The 26,920-nt window shown below is 47.7% G+C and overlaps 1 protein-coding gene and 1 non-coding gene across 3 annotated transcripts in view; one reads left to right on the plus strand and one right to left on the minus strand.

Annotated features, from left to right (window-relative positions):
• ST8SIA5 (ST8 alpha-N-acetyl-neuraminide alpha-2,8-sialyltransferase 5) overlaps nt 1-19,530 on the minus strand; it is a 73,490-nt gene extending 53,960 nt beyond the window's left edge. The window contains exon 1 of one of the 2 annotated variants that reach the window (XM_043444095.1): nt 19,028-19,530. In XM_043444095.1, the coding sequence (XP_043300030.1) occupies nt 19,028-19,158 (131 nt within the window). In that variant the 5' untranslated portion in view covers nt 19,159-19,530. The remainder of the gene's footprint in view (nt 1-19,027) is intronic. The other variant, XM_043444094.1, reaches the window with a different exon arrangement.
• Nucleotides 8,699-8,805, plus strand: LOC122425950. The gene has a single exon (XR_006265092.1). It is a non-coding gene; the product is annotated as a U6 spliceosomal RNA (small nuclear RNA).
• Nucleotides 19,531-26,920: the final 7,390 nt, after the last annotated feature.

The following is a 26,920-nucleotide window of genomic DNA, read 5'->3' on the forward strand; positions in this document are numbered from 1 at the left end:
GACTCCGAGCAATACAGTGATCACAGATGACTTTTTAGACCTTTGGAGGCACCCAGTAGGTCCTCAGTAAATAACACTTGGACTTTCTCAAGTGAGAAAAAGCAGGTGTGAAAGCATTCTGGTAACTCTTCGTGCTGCATGAACAGGAGGGATTGAGGAGAGCTGGCATTAACACAAAAAGGAAAAACTGGGAAAACCAAGCAGGGGAGGTTTTCTCATGCTGAGATTTGAGAGAAGGAGCCGCTCCAGAGTTTCATGCCTTTCTCCTGAGTAATTGCTGCCACCCAAGCCCCTCAGCGCCCGGTGACCTGCTGTGGGGGTCACCAGCCTATGGCACTTTGTCCTCCCCCAACCCCATCCGGAGAGTCCAGGCCCCCATGAGGCTAGGGACCTAGAGATCAGCAGCCAGAAGCGGCTGCAGCAATTGAGCTTTAGCTCAGCTTTTAAGCCCTTCTTAACTGCGATCTTGACCAAGAACAGAAACAAATCTGCCTCTTTTTCTTGAGTCAACTTGATCTCAAGCCGGTGAACCCACTGAGAACGTGACACCTTTACCCCAGAGAGACCCTGTGCTGGCCAGAAGGGCCACTTTCATTCCCCGACATTGACCTCTAAAGTGACAGATGGTCCCATAATGCCCTTCCTCTCCCTTAACCAATCGTCGTCTTCACTCTCCTTGGGCCATTTCACCTGTAACACTCCCTGGACAAAACAACCAATACTTTACGTTCCCACAAAGCGCTTCACTTCCACCACGGAGCAAAGTTCACCAAGGAAGCAGAGGGTGAATGAAGTGAGTGAGTGAAGCAAAGGCAGCAGGGACCAGGGGTTATCTCATGCTATAGCTGCCCAGGTAGGTGCCCTGAGCCCCAGCCCACTGCTGCCATGTGGGAAGATGAGCCTCATGTTGCCATTTTGTTCATCCTTCCAAGAGATGCTGGATAGCCAGACTTTTATTTTTAACTTGCCAATTTTTAAATGTTGTGTAGACCAAATACTCCCTACTGTGAGCTACCCACAGCCTGGGGAATCCCCATTGGTGGCCCTGACTTAGATCCTCATGTTCGAAGCTGACCCTAGTCCTAAGAGGGAGACAGAGTGTGCTGTCTCAGCTGAGGAAACTGAGGCAGAGCATGGGAAGTTACCTCTCAGCCAGCTGGAGGCAAAGCCAGGCCTGGGAGCCAAAGCCATGACTCCTAGTTCAACCACCAAAATGCTGGATCCTGTGCCAGAGCTCAGCACGCCTTTGGGGGTCTTCCATCTCGGGGGCTGGGTCAGCAACAACCCTCAGCCTCTGCCTCCTAGGCAGCAGACACACTCACCATCAGAAAAGGCTGCCATGGGGGAAGGCCAGGGCGTGCAGCTCCTGAGCCTTGCCTGCAACTGCCCTTTCCCTCCCACCGGACAAAGCCTATATTAAGAATGCAAATGACTGAGCTGCTGTTATGACAAGATAACCTTGAGTCAGCTCTATTTGGAAAAAAAAGAAGAAGAAAATCATTCACAAAACATCAGTTCTTAACTTTTGTGGGAGGCTAATCTATTGAATTATTCATGTGCGTTCTCGCTCCTCCATTCCAAAAAGGTAACCTGGCTTTTTCAACCTCTTACTTTAGGGCCATGTGGGTGGTGAGGAATGAAAGCTTCACAGTTCACTGAAGAATCTGTGCGAGGCAACCCGGAGGGCGGTGGGAGGGCCTTCGGGTCTGGGGACAGGTGGGTGAGACCATGGCTGAGCAGAAGGTTCCTCAAGTGCCAGAAGCCCACGATGTCCCCATTGCGGGCTCCTCACATCCCCCTCTAAATGGACAGAGGGCCTCAGAAAGACTGCTTCTTGGAGCACCTTGGGAGGTTGGATCTGTTAGGGGAAGCACACTGATAGAAACCGTCCACCCTGGCCAGGCACCATAGTAACCATTTGCATAAGTTGTTTTATGACACGAGGTCGGGTAAGGAACACGGAACTAATAAGCCTCCACCAACCGGAAGAGTTCAGGAAAGGTCAAAAGGAGACACCACATGTCCGACCACCTCCCAGAATCCTTCTCTCTGGCATTCATCTGGGCTGAACAAAGCTTGCACCACCAGGAAGGACTCTGAGTCAGAATGACTGGCTAAGGACAACCCGGAAACTAATCCCATCACCATAAAACGTGAGACTACAAGCCATGTGGCAGAGCTGTTCTCCTGGGTTCCCTTACCCCCCTGCTCTCCACCCAGGCACCCTTTCCCAATAAAATCTCTTGCTTTGTCAGCACATGTGTCTCCTGGGACGATTCATTTCCGAGTGTTAGACAAGAGCCCAGTTTGGGGCCCTGGAATGGGTCCCCCTTCCTGCAACAGGTCCAGACTTCCAGAAGCTTCCAGGGAGCAGTGACTGGACTGGCTGAGGTGGGGGGTGGCCTGAGGAGCCCTGCAACTGTCTCATTTCACACAAACCTCCAGGATCCCCACACGACCCTGTCGAGGGCAGAGGGAAGGCACCTCAGTAGACTAAACGGACTAGATCTTCCACCAGCTGATGGATATGGTTTAGTCTATTTTTTTTTAATTAAAGGAAAAATGAGGAAATGAGCCATTTCTTTCACACTAAGCTTGTCAAATAAAATGTATAACCACTCTTCTGTTATGAATCACCAAAGTACTTATGTTGTACCACACAGCTGACAGGATATCTTTCCTTTATCTATTCATGCTATTTTTATTTCATTATAAATGTATATATATATATACATCAAATATTTATTTTATTGTTCTATATTTGTTGAACAGTCATGCCTGGCTGGGGTTCAACAGTGAACAAATTAGCAAGGTCTTGCCCCAGCAACACTTCATTTCGACTAGAGTGAGACAGATAATCTAACAGGCAACATAACACGTAATGTGTCATATGGTGAAAAGTGCTGTGGAAAAAATAAAGGGTAGCAAGAGGGATAAGGAGTTGGGGATGAAGGGCTGCTCCATGGAGATTGGTCTCCTCCTGGAGAACTGACATCTCAGCAGAGTAGGAAGTGATGAGGGAACAGGTGGATCCGGAGAAGAATGGTCCAGAAAAGGCCTGGCACCTGCAGTGGTGTGAAGCCCAAGTCCCACGGCTTGTTCTGGGACTGGCAAGGAGTCCAGGGCAGGCAGCAGGTGATACAGTCCACCGTTCTGTGGCCCCTCAAAGTCAAGTACAAGGGAGGTGACCAGTGATCTCTTCTGAGCAAACACCTCAGGTGGACCCCCAGGATTCTGGGGGCTTGACCCTCCTGGGACACACAGAGTGCCCTCCTCTACCTCTCACAGCCCTCCACCATCCCCAGGTCCACAGGGAGGAGCTGGGGTGGGTGGTCAGGAAGTCCCCCTCAGAGAAGGTGCGGACCCTTCCCACCCAGCTCAGAGTGGAAGTGCCTGCCAGCTGGGAAGCCTTTGCAGGAGGATGAATGGGCATAATTACCAGGTTCCACGTACTTCCTCACCCGGTCTCCATCCTGACTCACTAGTGACTCATATTATTTCCCTGATGGTAACATTCACCCCAAATGAGAAGAACCTCAGGGAAAAAGAGAAGTGGGTTCATTCCCCAGTTGCCTGTGGGGGCCTTTCATTTAGGGCAACAGAAAAGATGGTGCAGGTGGTAGCCTGCTGGGGACAAGAACGGGGGTTGCTCCCTGGGCTAACCTCCTCACACTCTCCACCTCTAGTGGAGCAAGTTGTGGGCACTGGAGTGAGTGGGGGTCTGCGGACAGATGGCAGAGGGCTGGCCTCCTTGAAAGGCCCCTGGTACCCACGAGCCTCCCGATGCCAAGAGCGTTCATGGGTTCTGTGGAGGCCTCTGGCTAAGGAGTGGCCCAGCGGAGTCCAGGTTCTGCCAGTGCTCAGGTGGGGACAGGAGAGATGCACATGGGGGCACTAGCCGGGGAGAGGTCCAGAGAGAGGAACCAGAGGAGCTCCAGGTACAGCTCAGGGGCAACCTCACAGCCCCATCAAGCTTTGCACCACAGCGAAGCTGGGCTCCCCCAGCCAACCTCCAAACAGTCTGCTCCCTGGCCTGGCCTTCCAGACCTCCAGTTTCAGCACCAGACCCACAAGAGTGGGCACCCAAGGCCATCCAAAAATCTCATACTTCTTCCAACTACTCTTTGCTAAATACTTGCTCAACCATTTATTCCACGGTGGGGGCCACCTTCAGGAGGAGCATGGGGTCCACGGGGGTGCACACACTAGCCTTCCAACTTCCTCCAGCACTCAGGCCGCAGACAGAGCACCACGGCTAGCAGAGTGGAGACCCCTTCCCTCCTTGGACAGCAGGAGAGTGATGTGGCCATGGGGGGAGGGTCCCTTCAAACACTCATCCTAGCATTCATTCCAACCACTCTCTGTCAAGAGCTCCCACTAGTTCTACTTTCTCCATCCTAGGACAGGCCCAGAGTCTATGTGAGCAGGTGCCTCCTAGGTTAGTGGCCCCCCACACTGTTCCCCAAACCTCTGGAATCCAGCCCAGCTAAAAGCCAATCAAGTCATGCCTTCCCCGGCCTTGGCTCCTGTTAGGTCCTTTGATTGTTATGGGTTGAATTGTGTCCCCTCCCCCCATACCAAAAAAATCAGATACTGAAGTCCAGTCCCAGGGTGACCTTATTTGGAAATAGCGTAGCTGCAAAAGTAATTAGTTAAATTATGATGAGGTCATGTAGGGGCTTCCCTCAGGGTCCAGTGGGTAAGACTCCATGCTCCCAATGCAGCAGGCCTGGGTTCCATTCCTGCTCAGGCTGCTAGATCCCACATGTCATAACTAAGAGTTCACATGACACCACTAAAGATCCTGCCTCAAGGAAGACTGAAGGTCCTGTGTGCCACAGCTAAGCCCTGGAGCAGCCAAATAAATAAACAATTAAAAATTTAAAAAGATGAGGTCATACTGGAGTATGATGGACCCCTAATCCAATATGACTGGTGTTTTTATAAAGAAAGGGACACAGACATGTACGCACGGAGAAAACCTTGTTAAGATGAAGGCAGAGGTCTACAAGCCAAAGAATATCGAAAACTACCCCCAAACCACCAGAAGCTGGGGGCGGTGGGGAGCAAATTCACCTTCACGGCCCTCAGACCCTACCGACACCTTGATCTCAGACTTCAGCCTCCAGAACCGTGTGACAATAGCATTCTGTTGTGTGAGCCCCCAGACTGTGGCACAGTTCGAATTGGCGGGTTCCACACCCATGGTTGGTTGAAGCCGTGAATGTGAAACCCCAGAGGGCTGACTCTAAGGAACCTAAGCATTTGTGGATTTTGTTCTTCTTTTCCCCTCCCAATAACCCCAGCCCCCTGTATGCACAGCACCCCACATACACTTCCCGGCTTGCCTGCCTCACGTCCATCCCCACCACAGTCCAGAGCCTCGGCAGGACCTGTGGGCCCCTCTCAGAGGGACTGGCAAAGCCTGGCCAGTGACCAGTGTCATCAGGTGGGAAGAGAGGAGAGTACCTTGGCCACCCACTCATACTGCCTGAGACTAACCTGGGACCAGAGAGGCGATTGATCTCACCGCACCAGAAAACAAAGAGAAATGAAGAAGCCTTCAGTGACTTCCATCACCTGCTCCTCCAGACTCAACACCACAGCCTGCCCCCCAGAGTCACCCTAAATCCAGTCTCTGAAACCCACAAGTTCTCCGAGCCCACCTCAGGTCCCACCTGGCCACCCACCACCTTGATTGCTGTCTCCTTTGAAATCTACAAGATTTATAGTCTCTGCCACACAATGACTAATTTATTTATACACAATCTTACCTATTTTTCATGCTTGTCTCTTTCAATGTTCTGTAAGTTCCTTAAGGACATGTAACATAGTTGATGATTCTTTAGTAACATAACCTTTCCACCAGCATAAAGCTGAATGTTTAGTGGACGTTCATTGATTACTGGGGAAAAAGTTGGGGATTCCCTTTGTATGCATCATTCATTCAACAATTAATGTCAGGCCCTATGCCAGGCCCTGTGAATTCAGAAATGAATGAAATATCTCTTTCAAGGGTCTTACAAACTGTGCAAACCTATACAAACTATTCATCCTCTCTGTGTATTAAATGAGGATGACTTTATCTGTTTAACAGGACTAATGTGAGGATTGAATGAGATAATCCTTCTTTAGGATTATCTGCTTAGGACAGAGCCTGGCTGATGAGCCCTTAATGAATGCTAATAATTCATATTATTGCCCGATGAATCCATCACCTGTAGTGTATGTATGTGGAGGGGGTTCCCACACATCAAGTGAAGAGCTAAATGAGAGCATTACTGGATGAGAGGTTATTAGATGAGAAGTGAATGAGCCTGAATAAGTCAAAGAGGAGAAACCTCTAAGAGGTGAAATTTGCCTGGGAAGCACAAATATCAAAAGGAAAAAAAGTAGAGAGAGATGATCAACAGCAAGCTATGAGAGGGCAGCACTACGCCCCTGAGGGACACTGGGCAGAGGACAGGAAGCTCCCCAACACCCAGCAGCTGGTGCAGGCTGGGCGCAGAGAGCCCAGGGCCAGGGCACAAGATCCAGGAGGCCCCACCCTCTAGCTGGTGCACGTGCAGAGTCGATACCGGAGAGGGAGTTCCATCAGATTTGGCCCCTGGGTGCCTTGCTTGCCTCTCCCCACCGCAGTCCCAGCCCTACAGCAGGAGCCCCGTCAAAACTTGCTCTGATCAGCAAGACTGGAGCTGTTCTGCCAGCAAAGCACAGGCCCAGGGTGGGGGTCAGCTCAGCCCCTTCCCCATCCCGAGGGTACCCGCCAGCTCCACTCCGTCCCCACGAGGCACTCTCCCCCTCCAGAAGCACCCCAGGGAGATCCTCCAGTCCTGTCATCCCCACCTGTTGGGGGTCATGCCTGCTTCCCCAGTGAACAAGGCTTTGTCCCTGGGTAGGGGGAGTGTTGGATCAGCGGTGAGAACCTTTGAATGCACACTTGAGATAGCACAAAGTCAGGCTGTACTTTTCCTTGACCCAGTTTCATATCCTCAAATCTCAGGCCTGCACAAGCCATATGCAGGCAGCCCAGATCTGTACCCTCGAGTACGGAAGAGTCCTGTCTACACCGGGCAGGATAAGGCAAGGTAGGCCCGGTCTGGGGTCCAGTCTGCTGTGCTGTCACATAGAAGGCGACAGGACAGCTCTGGGCAGACCGTGCTGAGTACAGCCAGCACAGGTGCTACGGATTCAGAGCAGGGACGCGCACTGTGGGCTGAGAACAGAGGGAGGAGGAGGATCGGGACTGGCAGAGAGCTAATTGGGAGGGCACAGCAGGTAGGGGAAAGTTGGTATAAAGCTGCAGAGTCAGGACAGATGTGATGTGTGAAAGACCCTTGGCTGGCAGCAGCAATGATCTCCTTTAAGAGTTGGGTGATCCCCTCCTTTCTTTCAGCTGATCCTTTTGGGGCCTGCAGGGCAGATTGTTCTGTCTATGCTACACTGGGCAACTCTGTTCTTCAAAAAAAAGAGAGTGGGCTTCAGGCATAGGTTGAGCATGGGGGTGAGACTTTTGTTTGGAGAGGACATAGGGGATGGAGATATCCGAGGGTTTCTATTTCTGGCAAAATGGCAGGCTGAAAAACCCTCTGCGGCAGGTGCCCCTTCAGGAATGAAGGATTTCCTCCTGACCTGCTGGGGTACCGAGAGCTGACAGCCCCCAACCCTCAGTTTCCTCTGGGAATCACCCCACATAAGGAGAGCCAACTTGGCCAAGACCACACTCTCTTCCAGAAGCATCTGCATCCAGTGACTAAAAATTCAACCTAGAGGAACAAAGGCCCAGCCTCCTCACCCTGAGGAAGCCTCAGCTCAGGGAACGCTCCGGGGCTCCCCCTCCAGGGTGGCCATGGCCTTCTCTGGGATTCCACTGCAGCTCAGTCTCTCCTTCTGTTCAGTCTTGGTCCTTCTTCCTTCTTTAGGTGTCGATCCCAAGAACACATCTTAATAAACATCCTGCATTCGAATCTCTGGCAAAGAGTCTTTTTTCCAGGGACCCCAATCTGCAACATCTCCCACTACAAAATGCTAAAATACACTTAATATACATACATACATACATACATACATATATGGTGGTGGTGGCTTAGTCGCTAAGTCGTGTCTGACTCTTGCGACCCCATGGAATCAAGAGCCCACCAGGCTCCTCTGTCCGTGGGATTCTCCAGGTAAGAATACTGGCATGGGTTGCCATTTCCTTCTCCAGGGGATCTTCCCAACCCAGGAAACAAAGCCGGGTCTCCTGCATTGCAGGCAGATTCTTTACCGACTGAGCTAAGAGGGAAGACCCTATACATACATATATATATATACACACACAATATGTATAAAACTCCTTCTTAAATGGATGGATGATCTGGCAAGGAAAGAAGCCATAGATGAGTTCTGAAAACAGCAGCAGTCCTAGCAGCATCGGTCAATCCGCATGATCCATGATTCCCTTGCAACAGCAACAGGGGCTACCCGAGATAAAGATTCTTCTTAGAAACCTCCTCCTTCAGCCAGGAAAACACAAACAATTCAAAATCAAGGTAGGGAGAAAAGTAAAGCAGAATACATAAAAGACACAAAATATAATGGTAGAAATAATATTCTAACATCCTATGCCATTCATTAGTAATCACAATAAATGTAGATATAGTATACTTCCCAAGTAAAAGATAAAGGTTGTCAAACTAAATATAAAAACTGTAGCTATGTGCTCGCTTCGGCAGCACATATACTGAGATTGGAACGATACAGAGAAGATTAGCATGGCCCCTGCGCAAGGATGACACGCAAATTCGTGAAGCATTCCATATTTTAAAAAAAAAAAGAAAAAAAAAACTGTAGCTATATGCTGGTTACAGAGACATGGAATGAAAGACATGGAAATGCTGGGGGAAAGAAAGGCTAAAGAGAGAAATGACAAGCAAATAAATACTAGCCAAATGAAAACTGCCTCAATATATTCATTTTAGACAACATCAAATTGAAGTTTACTAAAAACAAAGAAACTCCCTACATTTTAATAAAAGATTGTTCACTAGAAAGACAATAGGTCTAAACTAGTATGCATCTAATAACATCACTTCAAAATGTTTAATGTAAAGCCTGGTAAGTTGATAAGGAGAAACTAATAAATCCACTATCACGGAGGAAATTTTCAATACGCATCTTTTAGAAATCAACAGAACAAGTGAACCAAAAAACTAAAAACAAACAAAATCAGTAAGGATACAGAAGACTAAAACATTAAAAACCACTTGATTGAAAAGATATGTAAGGATACTGTATCTAACAATGTGAGAATCACATTTTTTTCAAGTATGCAAATAATATTTATGAAAGTCAACCCACATACTAGACCACAAAGAAAATCTAAACAAATTTCAAGGAATCAGCCTTATAAAACATCACATCACAATTCATTTGAGTTAAAAATTCAAAAAAGTATGTAAAGAAAGAATCTGGAACTTTTAAAACACTTCTAAATTTACGAGCAGGAAGGAATCCAGTCATGTCTGACTCTTTGCAATCCCATGGACTATACAGTCCATGGAATTCTCCAGGCCGGAATACTGGAGTGAGTAGCCTTTCCCTTCTCCAGGGGATCTTCCCAACCCAGGGATCGAACCCAGGTCTTCCACACTGCAGGAGGATTCTTTACCAGCTGAGCCACCAGGGAAGCCCCAAAATACTGGAGTGGATAGCCTATCCCTTCTCCAAACTTTACGAGCAAATATAAATAAATCATGAGAGAAATTAGAAAATGGAATTCAAGATAATTAAAATACTTCAAGGTAACAAAAAGGAGCTATATGACTATGAACAAATTACTTAACTTCACTGTGCCTCAGTTACTTCATCTATAAAATGAGAGTAGTAATTTTTTGTTAGAATTCAGTGCAGTAACATATAAAGTGCTTAGACTGGTGTGTGGCACATTGTAAATCTAAGACAATTCTGAATTGTTGTTATTATCATCATCCCAAATCATAGAAATTTAACTAGAGAGTTATTTAGAGGAAATTTTATAACCTAAAAAGTTTACATTGGAAAATACTTAAGACTGAAAAGGGCATTTCAGATGGTAAAGAATCTGCCTGCTACGTGGGAGACCCGAGTTCGACTGACTGAAAATTAAAAAGATGAGCATCCAACTTAAGAAGCTAGAAAAATAATATGAGAAAAAAACCAAAGCAAAAAAAATGAATGAATTCGATAGGAAAGTTACAAGAGAAAAATCAACAAAGCCCCAAATCAGTCATTTAATGAAGATCATTTAAAAACAGAAAAAAGAAACAATGTTAGGAATAGAAAAGGAGCCAAAACCTGCAATGTAACAGAGAAATAAATCTGAACATTTTTGAAAATTTTCTGGAAAAATATAATTTATCAATAAGTGAATGAAGAAAAACCTGAATAGCCTTGAACCATTAAAGAGACAAAATTGGTAAATTAGAGTCTTCCCACAAGGAAAATATTAGGTGTTGATGGCTGTACAGGTGAATTCTACCAAGTTTTCAGAAAATAGATATCAAACCTGCATATACCGTTCCAGAAAATAGATAAAGAGGAAGCATTCCCAACTCATTTGACAAGACTGGTTTTAAAACTAGACAAAGATAGCATTTTGAAAATTGCATGCCAGTATCATTCAAGAACACAAGATCCAACATCTCTTTTTTTTTTTGAGATCCAACATCTTAAATAAAAATATTAGTCAACAAAATCTCACATTGTATGAAACAAATAATGTACCACAAACAAGTTGTGTTTGTCTCTAAAATTCTAAATTTAACATCTATTAACACAATGAAATCCCACGGACAGAGGAGTTTGGCAGGCTACGGTCCATGGGGTCACAAAAGAGTTGGATATGACTTGGCAATTAAACAAAAAAACAACAGTCACATCAAAAAAGTAAAGGAGGGACTTCTCTGGTGGTCCAGTGGCTAAGACTGTGCTTCCAATGCAGGGAACCAAAGTTCAATCCCTGTTCGGGGAACTAGATCCAACATGCCACAACTAAGAACTCACATGCCACAACTAAAGATCCTGCATGCTGCAACTAAGACGCGGTGCAGTCATATAAATAAATAAATAAAAGCTTTTTTTTTAAAGAGTAAAGAAGAAAAAGACCAACTGATGTAGAAAAAGCAACTGATTAAAATTAATATTCAAACACAACAAAACTTTTTAGCATATTCCATAAGGGAACCTTCTTTTCCTTACTAGAGGATACAAAACAAACAAAAAACTACGACAAACAAAACAAAATAAAACTAAGCAGATAGACTCAATGGTGACACTTTACTATTTTTCCCTTTAAAAGCAGGATTAATGACACCACATACAAATATTAATTCAAAATGGATCTAAGACCTCAACGTAAGAGAAAAAACTATTAAAAAAAAAACCTCTTAGAAGAAACCATAGGGGTAAATCTTTGTGAACTTGATACTGGAAATAGGCAATGGTTTCTTAGATATAACATCTAAAACACAAGCAACCAATGAAAAAAGTAGACAAACTGGAGTTCAGAATTAAAACATTCATGCTGCAAAGGACATTATCAAGAAAGTAAAAGAGAACCCATAAAATGAGCAAAATGGTTTTCAAATCGTATATCTGACAAGGGATTTATCTTTGGAATCTATAAAAAACACTTACAACCCAATAATGAAAAGACAAATCATCCCATTTAAAAATGGGCAAGGAATCTGAATAGACATTTCTCCAAAGAATACATACAGCTAACAATAAGCACAGGAAAGAATGCTCCACATCCCCAGCCATCATGAAAACACAAAATCAAACCCACAATGAAATACCACTTCAAAACCACTAAGATGACTATGATCAAAAAGACAGATAATAACAAGTGTTTCCAAGAATGTGGTGAAACTGGACTCCTCATACCCTGCTAGAAGGAGTGTAAAATGGTGTCACTATTTTAGAAAACAGTCTGACAATTCTTCCAATGATAAAACATAGAGTTACCATATGACCTAACAACTCCACTTGTTACCACATTGTGCGTTGTGTGTGTGTACTCAGTCTTGTCCGACACTTTGTGACCTTCTGGACTATAGCCACCAGGCTCCTCTGTCCGTGGAATTTTCTAAGCAAAAATCCGGAGTGGGTTGCCATATGACTCAACAATTCTACTTGTATACCCAAGACAAATGAAAACACACATCCACAGAAAAACATGTCCAGCCATGGTACAATGCTCATGGCAGCCTTATTCATAATAGCAAAAATGTGAAAAGAACCTAAATTCCATCATTAATGGATAAATAAAATATGGTATATCCATAAATTGAATATTGTTCATCAATAAACAAATGAAGTACTGATTTGGGATTGCCATATACACACTGTTTTATATTTAAAATAGATAACCAATAAGGACCTATTGTTATAGTGTAGGGAACTCTGCTCAATATTTTGTAATAACCTTAATGGGAAAAGAACTTGAAAAAAAGATAAATACATGTAAACTTATAATTGAATACTTTGCCGTACAGCTGACACTAACACAACATTGCTAATCAGCTCTACTCCAATATAAAATAAAAGTTAAAAAAAGAAATGAAGCACTGATATATATATTATATATATTTTTATATATATTATCTATATATATACAACACAGATGAACGTTGAAACTATGCTTAATGAAAGACGTCAGTTACATAAGACCACACATTGTATGTTTCCATTTACATGAAATATCCAGGATAGACAAATCTAAAGAGATTAGTGTATTTATTCATTTCTAGAGCTGGGAGGTATAGGAGTACTATGGGGTGATGGCTAAGAGATACAGTGTTTCTTTCTTTAAGGAAAATGTTCTAAAATTGATTGGCATGAGGGATGCATAACTGTTCCAACATACTAAAAGCCATTTAATTGTACACTTCAAATGGATAAATTTTATGAATTCATAGATGGGTGGATTTTATGACTATATTTCAATAAAGCTACTCTTTAAAAATAACTTTAAAAAAAAAATCAGGATTAAAGCCAGGATATTCACTATGACATTTACTGAACATGCTATCAAAGGTTCTAGCCAGCACAGTAAGCTAAGTGAATTAAGGTATAAGGGTTGCAATGAAAGAAGAAAACGTCTACACAGAAATCCCATAAGACTCTACAGATGAATTACTATCACTATGTGTGGATTATTATTACTATCCTCAAGCTTGCTGTTTACAAAAACAATAGACATTGAAATCAAATTTATTTCTTTACGCTAGCTACAAATGGACAAAAAACATAATTTTTTAAAGATTTTTTTACAGTAGCATTAAAAACTATGCAGCTAGAGATAAATCTAACAAAAACGTTCGCATTCTTTATGGAGAATCATGACGTTCCCGAGAGACACTGAAGGCGGGCATTAATGCCCATGTCCACCAGGTCCTCCTCTGAGATCAAGTTTAAACAGCAGGTTGCCACCAGATCACAGGATCCTTTCTACCTTTAAAAAAAAAAAACACAACTTTTTCGCTCTTTCGCTGCCCCTCTGTTAAAGCGTAAGTAATTGAAGTCTTTAACACTCCAGCGATATGAGTTTGTGTGAAGATTTTTGCACTAACAAAGGGGATTTGGAGCAGCAGAGAGTTTAAAGGTAGAGATGCTTCCCACGTCCCTCAGGAGCCTGGCGGGCTGCAGTCCACTGGGTCTCAAAGAGTTGGACACAACTCAGCGACTAAGCACAGCATAGCACATTCTAGAAAATGCGTAAACTTTACGAATTTATAGATCAGTAGATCCTATGAATTCATAATGTCCCCAGTATTCACCCCCAAACCATCCTTTCCCCTATCGCCAAAGTCGCGTTGACCCTTTCGCACGGATCCTTCCGCACGGATCCCTCCGCGGTGCGCGTCACAGTTGCCCACGCCCAGCCAGGTGCCATTTTGCCTAGTTTGCCCCGCACCTCTGTCTCCTCACTTTCCTCCGCCCCCATCTCTCTGCAGCCTCAGCTCCCACCCAGCCCGCCTCTCTCCAGCCGTTCTGTGCAGGCAAGCCCTTGGGACTCTCCTCTGTGCCCTTGCCCATCGCCATCTTTCACTCTGCGTTCCCCTGGGTAAGATGTCATCCAATTCCATCACACAGGCCAGTGTTTTTCTAATTGAGGGTTTCAACCAATAGATTAAAAAATCAATGCAGCAGTATGCCCCAGAATTTTTTTAAATTTTATTGTGATAAAATAAATATAAAATTTACCACTTTAACCATTTTCAGTGATATTCAACACAACCACAATTGTTGTGCAGCCATCATCAACATCGAGCTCCAAAATTCTTTATCTTCCCAAACTGAAACTCTGTACCCATTAAACACTTATTTCCTATTCCTCCCCTGGCAACCATTCTGCTTTCTGTCTCTATATATTTAACTACTCATAAGTGGAACCATATAATATGAGTCCTTTTGTGATTGGCTTATAGCACTTGGTATAATGTCTTCCAGGTCCATCCATGGTGTAGTGTGCTTCAGAATTTCCTCCCTTTTAAGGCTGAATTTATTTTTAAATGAAGTGAAATGTAATTTTTAATGAAGCAGAATAGAAAATACTAAAGTGAATTTCTCATAATGAGGCCAAACATTCTTTCACAGAATGTTGCTTTCAGATGGATGTGTATGAGAGTGTGTTCTGGATCCCTGGGTATAACATACCGTGGATAACAATCACGAAAGTTGGAAAAACGGTGATTTCGATATTTGGTGACTCCAAAATCTCCATTGTTGGTCTGGCTCTTGTCAACTTACAATTCCTGAGCTCCTTTCCAATGAGTTGTTGGATTGCCCTGCAGTGTCTGAGCAGATCTAGACTCGAATTTGTTACCCTCTTTCCTCCAGACAAGCTCCTTCTCACATGTTTCCCACTTGTGGCAGGTTAGTTGCTAAGTTGTGTCTGATACTTGGAGACCCCACAGACTCCCCAGTCCATGGGATTTCCCAGGCAAGATTACTGGCGTGGGTTGCCACTTCCTTCTCCAGGGGATCTTCCCCACCCAGCGATCCGAACCCATGCAGGCAGATTCTTTACCAACTGAACCCTCAGGAAAGAAGTCATTTTCCACTTAGTTCTCCATAATCCGGCCTGCCTGCCTCACTCCGGCCCCCAGCTATACATGCGTTATGAAGAATTCCTCAAGTCTCCCCTGAACCTTCCAACTGTTGTGCAAGCTGGGTTTCATCCCCCTTCCATCCACCTCTATTTGTTATGGGTCATTTCCCCTTTCCCTAAGACCCCCTTCAAATGCCTCCCTCCCTGCTCCTTAAGACATCCCAACCGATTTGCTGTGGCTCGCTCCGCATCCTTCGAGTCCCCTGTCCGCATCTCCAGTGTGGCCTATGCATGTACTACGTGCCATTCTGTCTTCCCCACAGACTGTGAGGTCCTGGGGACCCTGGACTGCATCTGTCTTGCACATCACTGTGGGTTCAGCGTGTAGGAAATCTTCATTAAGTATTTGTTCAAGCGAGAACAGACGTGGAAGCCAAGAAATTGGTGTTTTTTGACTTTTCCTTCTTATTCCACATACTGTGCACCTTCTCCAGTAGAGACCCGGAGCTCACTAAGCCACCTGTACTGCCCACCTTCCTCTTTACATCTCCCCTTCACCTTCCTTCCCAGAAGCATCCCCTGGACAGCACAGGGAGTGGCCAGGCAACCAAAGAAGAAGAATGTACGCGAACTCACACCCCCACTTCCTTCTGGTGGAGTCTGTCCCTGACTCTCGCTGGACCGGCTGGCCCTCTTTGTGGTCCTTTGTGTCATGTCAAACAATGAAGGCTCTGCCGAGTCCATCCACCCGGCTCAGCCCAGAAGCAAAGAAGGGCCACCTGCATGAATCCCCGGCTCCCAAGTAGATCTGCCGCCAGCACCACGTTCCCCTCACTTCTGACCAGGCTGTGTCAACAGCCTCCCAGCCTCCTCCCTTTTCTACCCCTTTCCTGAAAGACCCAGAGAGCCTGCCTTCACTTGGATCACATCACTACTCTACTCAAGGACCACATGCGGCTCCCTATGGCCTAATAAACAGAGTTTAAACTGTCTTTCTCAGTCCAGTAAGCACCTCCCTAAAGCCACTGACCCAAAAATACATCTGTCCCCTCCTTCCCTGAACTTCCCATTCCCTACACTCCCCCTTACCCCAGTGGGATCTACATGTTACTGGCCTCCTGAGTTCACTACCCCTGCAGGTATGCGCTTTCAATCATTTCTCCATTACCCAATATTTCAAGAACCTACTACATGCCAGGCACCATATTTGGCACTCAGGGTACAGCTGGGGACAAAACATAGTGAATCCTATCCCATGAAGCTTTCATCTAGAGCAGGGTTTCTCTCCCTCAGCACTGCTGACGTTTGGGGCTGGATAAGTCTTTCTTGTTGTGGGCAGGCGGTACATCATAACATCTTTAGCCCTGTCCCTGGCCTCAGCCCGAGAGATGCCAGATGCTCTCCTCTCCCCACTGTGACAACCTGAAGTGTCTCCAGACATTGCCTGAGGGGCAACAGTGCCCTGATTGAGAACAGCTGGCCTAGAGCAGCAGAGGGGAGCTTGTTACAAATCATCCAAGGAGCTCATTAAAAAGGCCAGTTACTGGGTCCCACTCCCAAACAGAGGCCCAGGAACCTGCATTTCAGTGACCATGCAGGTGACTCTCACGCAGGCCATTCCAGCGCATCTACTGGAGGAACACTCAAGTGTCAGGTGTAGAAACACAGGAGACAGACCAGTAACCTTATCAAGTCAATTCATGACAATGATGAGATGTGCAGGAAACAAGATAGGGGAACAGATGCTATTCGTGTGCCAGTGTGGCAGCCACAACCTGGTGAAGGGTCAGGACAGCCTCTAGGACTGTCCAGCTGATCAATAGTTAAAGCCACGTGTGACAGCCAGGCAGGGTCAGCCCAGGAGAGGGGCGAGGAGGAGGGGCTACATCTCCGCACCTTGGCTCCTGCCCTCTCCGGCTCTGGATCTGCACTTCCCTCACCTGCCTCAAGCTTCTCCTTCCTTCACAGGCCCAGTCGGGTCCCACCTCCTCCAAGTGGTCTTCTTCCCTCCCAACTCCGGTCTGGTGGTGCCTTCCTCCTCAAACATTTCAACACTCACGTCTTAGCTCATCTGTGACCACTGTGCTTCCCCAACTAGACCTCAAGCTCCCTGGACACCAGGACCACAGTATCTTCTTTAAAGATCCCTCAGCGCCCTTCCGGGATGGAGGACATGTGAGTTTTGCTTACTTGATTGAATTCATCCAGGCCCTGGAGCAAGGCCTGTGAGGTGGCCGCTGAGACTGAGGGGGACAAGGTCTCTGTGTTAGAAGATGGGATGCAACTGGTATGGCCGCCGAATTCCAGGCAGCCAGCTCACCCGCCCAAGATCGAGGTGGGCCTGCCAGGGCAAGCACTTAGAAGCTGAGCTGCCATTTGCTGTGGGCAGGATATTTTCCCAGTCTTGATAAGGCAGCAGGGGTCCCAGCAACCCCCGGGGCCATTCTGGGTAGGTGCCAGCAGGGGGTAGGAACCCAGAGCCACCCTGCTAAGGAGCAAGTGCAGCAAGCAGGCCATTTCGGGCCCAACTGTCCTTGCACAGGGTCATCTTAGTGGGGGCGGGGGTTGAGGGGCCGCAGGCACAATGGGCTCTAACAAGCCGGGAGACTCTCTGAAAACGTCCTTTAAAGCTACCAGCACCACGCAGGGCCTGTCAGCTGCCCTCAACCAGAGAAAAATGCTCTCTGGGAAGGTCGGGGCAGTAGCTGGTTGGGAACAAATGTCCTGGCCAAGAGGCCTCAGGCTCCCTAGCTCGAGGTCGCTGAGCGGAAAATAGCCCAACTGTTTGACTTTCCTACGGTGAGCCTGGGCCCATCAGCAGCGTCACTTGCTCCCATCCCTGGATGCAGCCCAGACTAGGACGCCAGCGACTGATGTGGATTCCAAAGGATGCAAAGAGAACAACTGTTTTATTATTCGGAAGTTTAGGGAAGAAGCCGGGATGTTTATATAGCTTGCCAGGCGTTTTGTTTTCTATCGGTCTGGTGGGGGGAGGGGCAGCGAGGGTAGGAAGACAACTGACAGCAACGGAAAAAACCTCGGGCAGAAAAGAGAAGCGGGGTCTTTCCGAAAGAGGCTCTGAAATGGGAGGATCCTAGCGCAGCCCTCTCCCCAAGTCCTGGAACCCCACGCGGCTGCCCTCAGCCAGCCGCAGGCAGAAGCCCACGGTGGCATTCCCGTGTTTTGCGCACGCAGGGACTGAGGCCGTGCCCCAGCGCTGAGTCTCTTTCTCTTAATGGAGTTTGCCCACGGATGAGGTCGGGTAGGAGGGGGGCCCAAGGGGGTAGGGTTAACTTCTGCTGCAGCTCTGACCTTCTGCGAAAGGATGAGACGGAACCATCTGCTTCAGAAGGGATCGGGTGGTGAGTTTCCCGGTGCCAGTGGTTACGGGTCTGTAAGAATTCACTGTTTCTGTCGCATCGTCCGAGCCCACTATCCACCCCGCCACACCTAACTCTGCACTCCTGGGCGGGGGGTGGGGGGAGTGGACTGTGTTTTTTCCCCCAGGGGCCCCCACAAAAGTTCAGGACTCGAGAGGTAACCCTATACGGTTCTGAACCCTCCATACTCGGCAGCCTCCCCTCCAACCACATGGCCACGGCACTGTGGACTTGAGGACACCGATCTGACCCCTGAGGCCGCTCAGGACATTCATATGTTTTTATCCTCAGCTTGGCCTGTCCGAATTCCAACCTGCCCCCCGTTTTCCACAACAGAACAAAGTTGTCGGGCCCCTCTGGCTAGCGCTGAGCGCAGGCGTTCTCCTCCGGCTGGGAGGAGAGATGCGTTTAGGCGCGCGGTGACCCAAACCTCACGCGGCTTTGCTCGAGGTTCAGTGCAGACCCCGGGGTCGCTCACCCGGGCCACGCCGGGGCGGAGGCTGCGGCTGCGGCTGCCACCTGGGGGCTTGCTCGCGGGCTCCGCGCAACCTCACCCGCGCTCGGACTTTCTTACCTCTTGATGTAGTTCCTGCCATACAAGATCTGTTGCAGCAAGGTCACCAAGGCGAAGGCGCAGATGAAGATGAAGAGCAAAGTTCGGTTCCCCAACAAATCCCTGTTCGCCGAGGGGTCCGCGTAGCGCATCCTGGCGGCCGCGCGCGCACGGCGGAGCGCGGCGGGCGCCTGGCGCCTGGGGGCCCCCGCAATCACGCGCGGGGCTGCGGGGCCCCCGGGGGCGCGCGGCCCACCAGGCGCCTCTCGGCGCGATCAGGAAGGTGGGGGACTTCTCGGAGCAAAGTTTCCGGCTGGCGAAGCCGGAGCAGGCGCATCCGAGAGCCGCCCGCGCCGGGGCAGCTGGCAGAACAGGGCTGGCCTCCCCGAGCTCCACAGATACCCCAGGCCTCCCTCCCGATGCCTTTACCTCCGGGCGCCCATGCCCGGCAGCCTCCGATATCCCTGCCGAGGGGCGACGCCAGGTGCCCGGAGCCCCGGCGGCCCCTCCCGCCGAGGTGGCGGCCAATGGGGAGCGGGGCTCGGGCTAGGTCCGCCTGTGCGCAGGAGAGCGCCGCGCACCGCCCCCTCCGGCCGGGCTCCGGATCTGTCGCCCAGTGCGGTCCCCGGCCCTGGCGGGCCAAGTCTGATCCCCGGGCCCGCAGCGAGAGAGAGCGCGAAGGTCGGCCTTCAGTTCTACAGATGGGAGGTGGGGGACAAAACACCCGGACAGTCTGGGTAACGACAGGCGGGCGATGGAGAGGGGGAGGGGTGGGGCGGAAAACGCCGGGTTTGAATCCCGGAATTTTAGAAGGAGGCTGGAAGGAAAGCCGCGGCGGGGCACTGAGTCACCCCCGCGACCGCGTCCTCGCGCTCCCGGGGAGATACCTCCCGAGAAAGCCGAGCAAGGTCAGCCCGGCAGCCCTCAAGGACGGAGCGCGCGGCTCCTGCATGCTGATGGCCTGCGGAGCCGCCCGCCCGCCCGCGTCCCGGGCGCCCCACTCCAGCAGGGAGGAGATTCTGGGGCTTTCCGCCCGGCCACAGCTCTTGGCAGTTCGTCAAAGACCTTGTTGTCACCGAGACACTGGGACCTTGTCTCATCCTTGGAACCACTCGTAAATCTTAGGTCAGGCAGCGGGCCGCCTTCGGGTACCATGGTCCCCCAGAACTCTAGTAAGTCACTGTTTAGAAAGGTCTGCACTTCTAGAGTGCAGACATGGGAGGGGGGAGGCGGGGGGGTGGCGAACCCAAAGAAATGCAATGCAAAAGACGTACTTCTTCAGAGATCCTAACCCCTCACTGGGCTCTCCCATCACCCTTCCACCCCCACCCCACTCCGCACGCCCCTCCTGGGAGTCATGTGCTGGCAGCGGTCACCACGGAGCCCTAAGTGGATGATTCTAGGGCGTCTCTTTCCAGCGCCCTCCAGCCAGTCCGGGCGATTGTAAAGTCAGGTCGGGGCTTCATCTCCGAACTTGACGCGACCTCGAATCTCTCAGCAAGAAAAAGGACATTGACAGGGAAGTGCCCAAACTCAAATACTCTGGTATCAGCATCTAATAGTTTGCTCTTTGAACTGGAAGAACCAAAGAACTCACGGTTAAATCTCATGATTAGGGTTCCACCAATATCTTGGAATTCATGTTAATTTACAAGGTGAAAGCAGACCCTGTGTTGTCTATGTATCAAATAACTATTATCCATGAGGTTGCCAGTAGGCTTTTAGCCAACTAAAGAAATAACACATAAACTTTTAGATGGTACATTATTATTGTAACCCCATATTTGATCTGTGGTACCACCTCAGTTCAGTTCAGTCCTCAGTCCTGTCCTACTCTTTGCAACCCATGGACTGCAGCACGCCAGGCTTCCCTGTCCAACTCCCAGAGCTTGCTCAAACTTTCATCAAGAGGCTCTTTAGTTCCTCTTTGCTTTCTTCCATAAGGGTGATGCCATCTGCCTATCTGAGGTTATTGATATTTCTCCCTGCAATCTTGATTCCAGTTTGTGCTTCATTCAATCCGGCCAGCATTTCGCATGATGTGCTCTGCATATATAAGCAAGGTTACAGTATACAGCCTTGACCTACTCCTTTCCCAATTTGGAAACAGTCCATTGTTCCATGTCTGGTTATAACTGTTGCATTCAAACTGTATGTACAATTATTTGCATATCATTTACATTGTAGTAGGCAATATAAATAATCTAGAGATGTGTATAGGTGTTATGCAAATACAATGCTGTTTTATGTAAGGGACTTGAGCACTGGCAGATTTTGGTGTCCACAGGAGCCCTGGAACCAATCCTGAGGATACTGAGGGATAACTGTATTCTATATGGGAGGTATTTGGATTGCTTGATACTCTGCAAATGATTAGCAAGAGTCCAGAGCATCTCTCGGAGAAGGCAATGGCAACCCACTCCAGTACTCTTGCCTGGAAAATCCCATGGACTGAGGAGCCTGGTAGGCTGCCGTCTATGGGGTCGCAGAGAGTCAGATACGACTGAAGTGACTTAGCAGCAGCAGCAGCAGCAGCGCATCTTTGCTGACACTGCTTTTTTGATCCTAACGACATTTAAAACATGCTTTCATAAGAAGTCAAAGAAGTGTCTTTCACACACACACAATCACAAGCATCTCTGATGGAATCAGAGACTGACGGTCTGGAAATATGGAGGTCTGCAGTTCCTGTTATTTCTATTAATGGGGATATGGTTCCATTTTAAGCCAAATTGATATTCTGATGGTAGAATTGCAGCAAACACTCAGAAGGCCTTGCAAACAAAAGAGTAAACACATGGAGAACCGATCCCTCTGCCAGACTCAGCGAACACCATTTTTATATCCTAATTGCCAGGAATGGGGACAGCTGCATCTTTGTTTAAAACACACACTCACGCACAATTAAGCCAAGAACAAATGTCAACACTGGCACAATCTGCTAAATTACTGATAACTGATGGGTATTACTCATGCTGTGAGCATTGTCTCCAACAGAAAATGGAAAGATTCCTATTTTGAAAAGATCTCAGAGGTTTCTACTGGTTTAAGAAAGCTGCGTTTTGTTTCAACTGCACAACTGCAACCTGCCAGGTTATATAAGTAACCTTCCACCCACGTGTTCAAGGAGTTTATGATAAGAATATGCTGTTCCTGTAGGTCTTTATATGAACAAGGCGGATTTGTGGTTTGGGGACACTTTCCTGTGATGAGGGTGTCTAGTGGCCACTGACTAAAAATGCCAGGGATGGTCTTGTAATCCAGTGAGCCAGGGTTGCCCCTTGCATGGGCAACTGCAGACAACTGGACTCTATGCCATCAGTCTTGCTTTCAATAAATTCTTATTATAGACTATAGCTTAAACTCCTTTTTCAGTTCCCTTATGAAGTACGAGCTTTGTTCTAAATAACTTATGAAATAATCTTGAATGTGAATGTGAAGTCCCCTTTTGACCTTCACATCTCCAACCTGACAAACATCCTCCTTCTGTCTCAGCACCACCTCCCAGGGGTCAGTTGAAAGAAAAATACACAATGTAAAGGTAGAGAGTTAAGTTTTATTCATAGCCCAGGAGACAGTCTCTCAGATAGCTCTGAGGAACTACTCCAAAGAGGTAAAGGAGGAGCCAAGATATAGATGATTATTTTTTTGCTTGAAAAAAACATGTAGTCAAACATCAAAAGATGACTGCTAATCGCAAAGAACAGACCTCTCAAGTTAATGATTTTAGTGCTTTTCGATGTACAGGAAGATGCAAGAAATCTGGGGTCTCTTAGACATTCTCCTTAGATGTGCACCTTAACTATCTAGGGACCAGTGTATCCAAAGGACAGAACACTTCCTGTTTTTCTCCATCCTGAATTTTCTTCTGGAGAAGAAAATACAGTGGCTAATGGCTGTATCCTTGTAGAACTGAAAAGGCAGGCAACATTTTTTGTTTACACAGGTATTTCTCTCCTGCATTTCCCCCAGTTTATTCAGTTTGCTTCAAAAGGTAGAGGCATCATTATTATTATTCCATAACAGTTTATGCATTCAGGGCATATGGTGCAGAGAGAGCCATTTCTACCTCAGGCGTGTCATACTCCTACAGATCGAAATAGCTACACAGTTTATGATAAGGTTACTCAGAACACATTTAGAGGGAATTCCCTGGCAATCCAGTGACTCAGACTCTGCGCTTTCATGTCCAAGGGCCTGGGTTCAATTCCTGGTTGAGGAACTAAGATCCTAGAAGCTGTGAGTCACAGCCACAAAAAAGAACACATTTAGATGACATGATGACATGGTGGCCAGAAAGAACCTGGGATCTCCTTTGATCACTTTAAAGGCCAAGCTCTGGGGTAGAAACACTGGGATCAGGTTCTGTCCTTTGAGCAAGAGCACTGATGAATTCAGCTGAATGTTTATCATTGCAACCCAATACTGGCCTCGAGATGCGTTTTGTGACTGGTCAGTATAATGCTAGAACTTCAGACAAATGCCTATAAATACAGCTGCCTAGAAATGTCTAATGTTCCTTGGGTACCTGAGAAATGGAAAGGAATGACTGTTCCCTGTGATCATCCATTTCTAAAGCACCAGGGGAGGTCCCGGTCCTGATGCCATGGCCGCAGCAGAGCCCCTGTCATTTACCCACAGTCCCGGGTCCTAAAATCTCCAGTCACTTGGTAGCCGTGGTGGAAGAGCTTCCAGGTGCTTGGTCTTCTGAATGCCAGGGAAAAAAGATCAGCCAGTCTGTGCCCCAAGAGCTTCATAGCACAGTGAAGACAGATACACAGTACTCTACAGGAGGCTATGTGTGCCTGTAACTCACACTGGGGTATCAGGGGTGGGGAGGTGGGGAGGGACCGATTGGCAAGAGAGGTGTCCAGAGGAGGCAGTGTTTGGCCTGAATTGTGACAAGTAAGGAGGTGGGCCATGAGGAGCCCTAGGATGAGGTATGCGGGGCAGAGGAGCCGGATGGGCAGCCGCAGACGTGGCACAGCCCGCTTGGCGTGGCTGGAGATGAGGCTGGAGGGGGGTGGTGGCAGGAACCAGGACATGGGGAGCTGGGACTGTATCCACAGAACTATTGCAAGATTTTCAGTAGGGGAACAATATGCTCAGATTTGCGCTTTAGATAAATCAATCTGCCGGGTGGTGGAGAACAGTTTGAGGGAGAAACGCCTGAAAAGACATGGAGGTGACAGCTTGTCTTGCTTCCCCCTGCCAGCAGCCAACCCCTCCCCAGCCCTGCAGCCCCCCGCACCCCACTGGCAGCCAGCCCCACCAAGGATCTCTCGTTACTGTACCAACTTGGTAAGGCACTCTCTGCCTCCTTCCAGAGGAGCAGGCCGGGGGTGGAGGCACAGGCTCAGTGCTTCATGAGAGCCGGCACTGTATTCAGTGCTTCACATGTGGCTCATTTGATGATGTTCATGGCCGTCGGTAAGTATGCTGGGGGCAGGCCCACCACATACTGGGACAGCTCAGAGCTTGTCTCTGATACTCTCCTTTCCCCCCTGCTTTCCAGGGTTCCCTCTGGTTCCTTGTGCAAAAATATATACTCTCCCCACTCCCTTTGAAAGCCCTGCTCTTGGGAAAGGCTCTGATAGCTTTCATTCAGTACTCCTGCTGGAAGGAAATTCAACATGAAGCATTTTCTGTGCCTGTAATAAAGGCCAGCTCCAGGAGAGCTGCGCACAGAACACTGGAGAGAAACCTCAGGCGAGCCGCACCATAGCCACGTCCTCAGGGTTTTCAGTGCAACCTACTGGGGAGAGAACATGTGTCTGATGTCACAATAGAAATCCGTGGAAACAGGACTCGTTTTAAAGGAAACCTCTTGTAAAGTTTTCTTGTCAACACTTGCATATGAGAAACGACAGGATTGATGTAGTCTGCCTGAACACCCCAAAAACAGATCCTTACCCATGAGTGTGCTCACAGTAGGACCGCCTGGCCCTGCTATGTGGTAAGTTTGCCCAGGTCACCGTTACTTACAGGCCAAGCAGACAGAGTTGTAATACCAGAGGTCAGCAAGCTTTTTCTGAAAAGGACAGAAAAAAAATCTGTACATTTCGTGGGCCGCACCCCTTCTTTTGCATGCAGCTCTATTGTCCTAGACAGAAATGAATGGGTGTGACCAGAGTTTGCCTGTGGGCTGTAGGTGGCTGCCCCTGCCCCCTATCATGTGATAGGCAGAGCCCTATGCTGGAAGGCCTACTCCGAGGACCTAAAGAGTCCCATAAAAGGTCCCCTGTGTTCAGGATTATGCCCACAAAGGCCTGATAGATTGTAACATGTTAATCCATTATCCATTGTCAACAGGTTAGCACAGCTTCATTTATCCCTGAAGTACAGCCTGGACATCACAGGATGGCATTTCCATGCATAGAATGCATGGAATGCCCTCTACCCTTTTTTCCACTTATGTTTCCCTTTTCTTCTTTTCAATGGGACATTGTTCCGGGGAGTGTGCAGTGTTGAGGGAAGAGAAATGAGAGAATGGGGAGATATGTCCCACCAACCTCCCAGAAATGCCATGTCAAAACCACGTATGGCGTCACCCATGGTGCCTGGCCCTCCAGCCCCCAACACGTGTTACTGGTCTATTTAGTACTGCACCTGTGACAACAATCACCATGTTCATGGGAAAAGAAAAGCCAGGCAACAGGTCCACAACTTACACATGAGGACACAGATTATGTTTGTTGTCTGAATGACTTGGTGTTTGGCTGCAAAGGCTTCCAGGCAGGAGAAAGTGGCTGACAGTGTCCTGGAGCGTGGGAGGTGCTGTCCGACGGTGGGAAAGAGCTCAGGATGGGGTCAGAAGGTGACACGCTTTAGGTCACAGCTCTGTGAGCTCAGGAGAGACACCTACCTTCTCTAACCCACTGGTATCATCACATGTAAATTGGAAAATACAATACCTACCCCCTCAAAGGAGGAGTCTGTGAAGATTAAATGTAAAACTGTAACAGCATTTTGTAAGCTATAAAACCATACAACTCTAGACAGCAGTATTTACTGTGGCCGGAGATGAGTCTCAACAAATTTGTGAAGGTGGTCAGCTGTCCTTGGTGGCATCCCTCTTCCCCTGTCCTCTCTTGACCACTCCCAGGGCCTGGTATCAGTAGCCAGGACTCCCCAGCATCCCCACTGGAGCCCAGACCAGGATCTGCCACCTTCATTCTCCTCCCAGCAAGCAAAGCTCATCTCCTCAATACACAGCTGAAGCTGACCTAAGGAAGTGTAGAATCGTGGAAACAGCAGAGTGCTAATCATCAAAAACCTGAATTCTAGGTCTGGCCATCTGTCACTAACTGGCCATCTGAATTCAGGTTTGATTAACCTATTAGCATTCTTAGACTTGGAGCCTATACATGGAAAGACAGCTGTGGTTTTTAAAACTTTTTCCAGCATTAAAACTCTGCCTTCAAAGCAAAAGGATGCTCCTTGTTCTTCATCCCTCCCTCATGCCCCTTCTTGGCCCAAATGGTACCCCCTAGGCACCCACATAGAAAGGCAAGGGCTTGCTGAAGCATGGTTGACAACTCTGAGCTAAATGACCCCTGAGGTTCCATTCATCTTCAGAATTCTCTAACTCAGTCTCTACTTCTAAGATAAAAGACTTCATGCTAATGTGAGGGATAATATAACATACTATAGTACTCCTACTAGAATCACTTGCATTTGAGTAGGAATTCTCATAGCTGTATAATTTTATGAATTAATATACAATGATAGAATTTCAGTAGGTGGTTAATGTCATTTTTCAGGCTGGTGAGTGAACTCTTGGCTTCCCAACAGATCCTTGGTTAATTGTGAGGCCCAAGGAGGACAAAGAAAGGTCATCAATTCGTTCATGGGGGGAACTGGAGTTAGAATCAGGTTCAGCTCTAAAGGACAGAAATCCCCAAAATGACAAGA

Source organism: Cervus canadensis, chromosome 23 (assembly GCF_019320065.1).
Source record: "Cervus canadensis isolate Bull #8, Minnesota chromosome 23, ASM1932006v1, whole genome shotgun sequence".
NCBI lineage: Eukaryota > Metazoa > Chordata > Mammalia > Artiodactyla > Cervidae > Cervus > Cervus canadensis.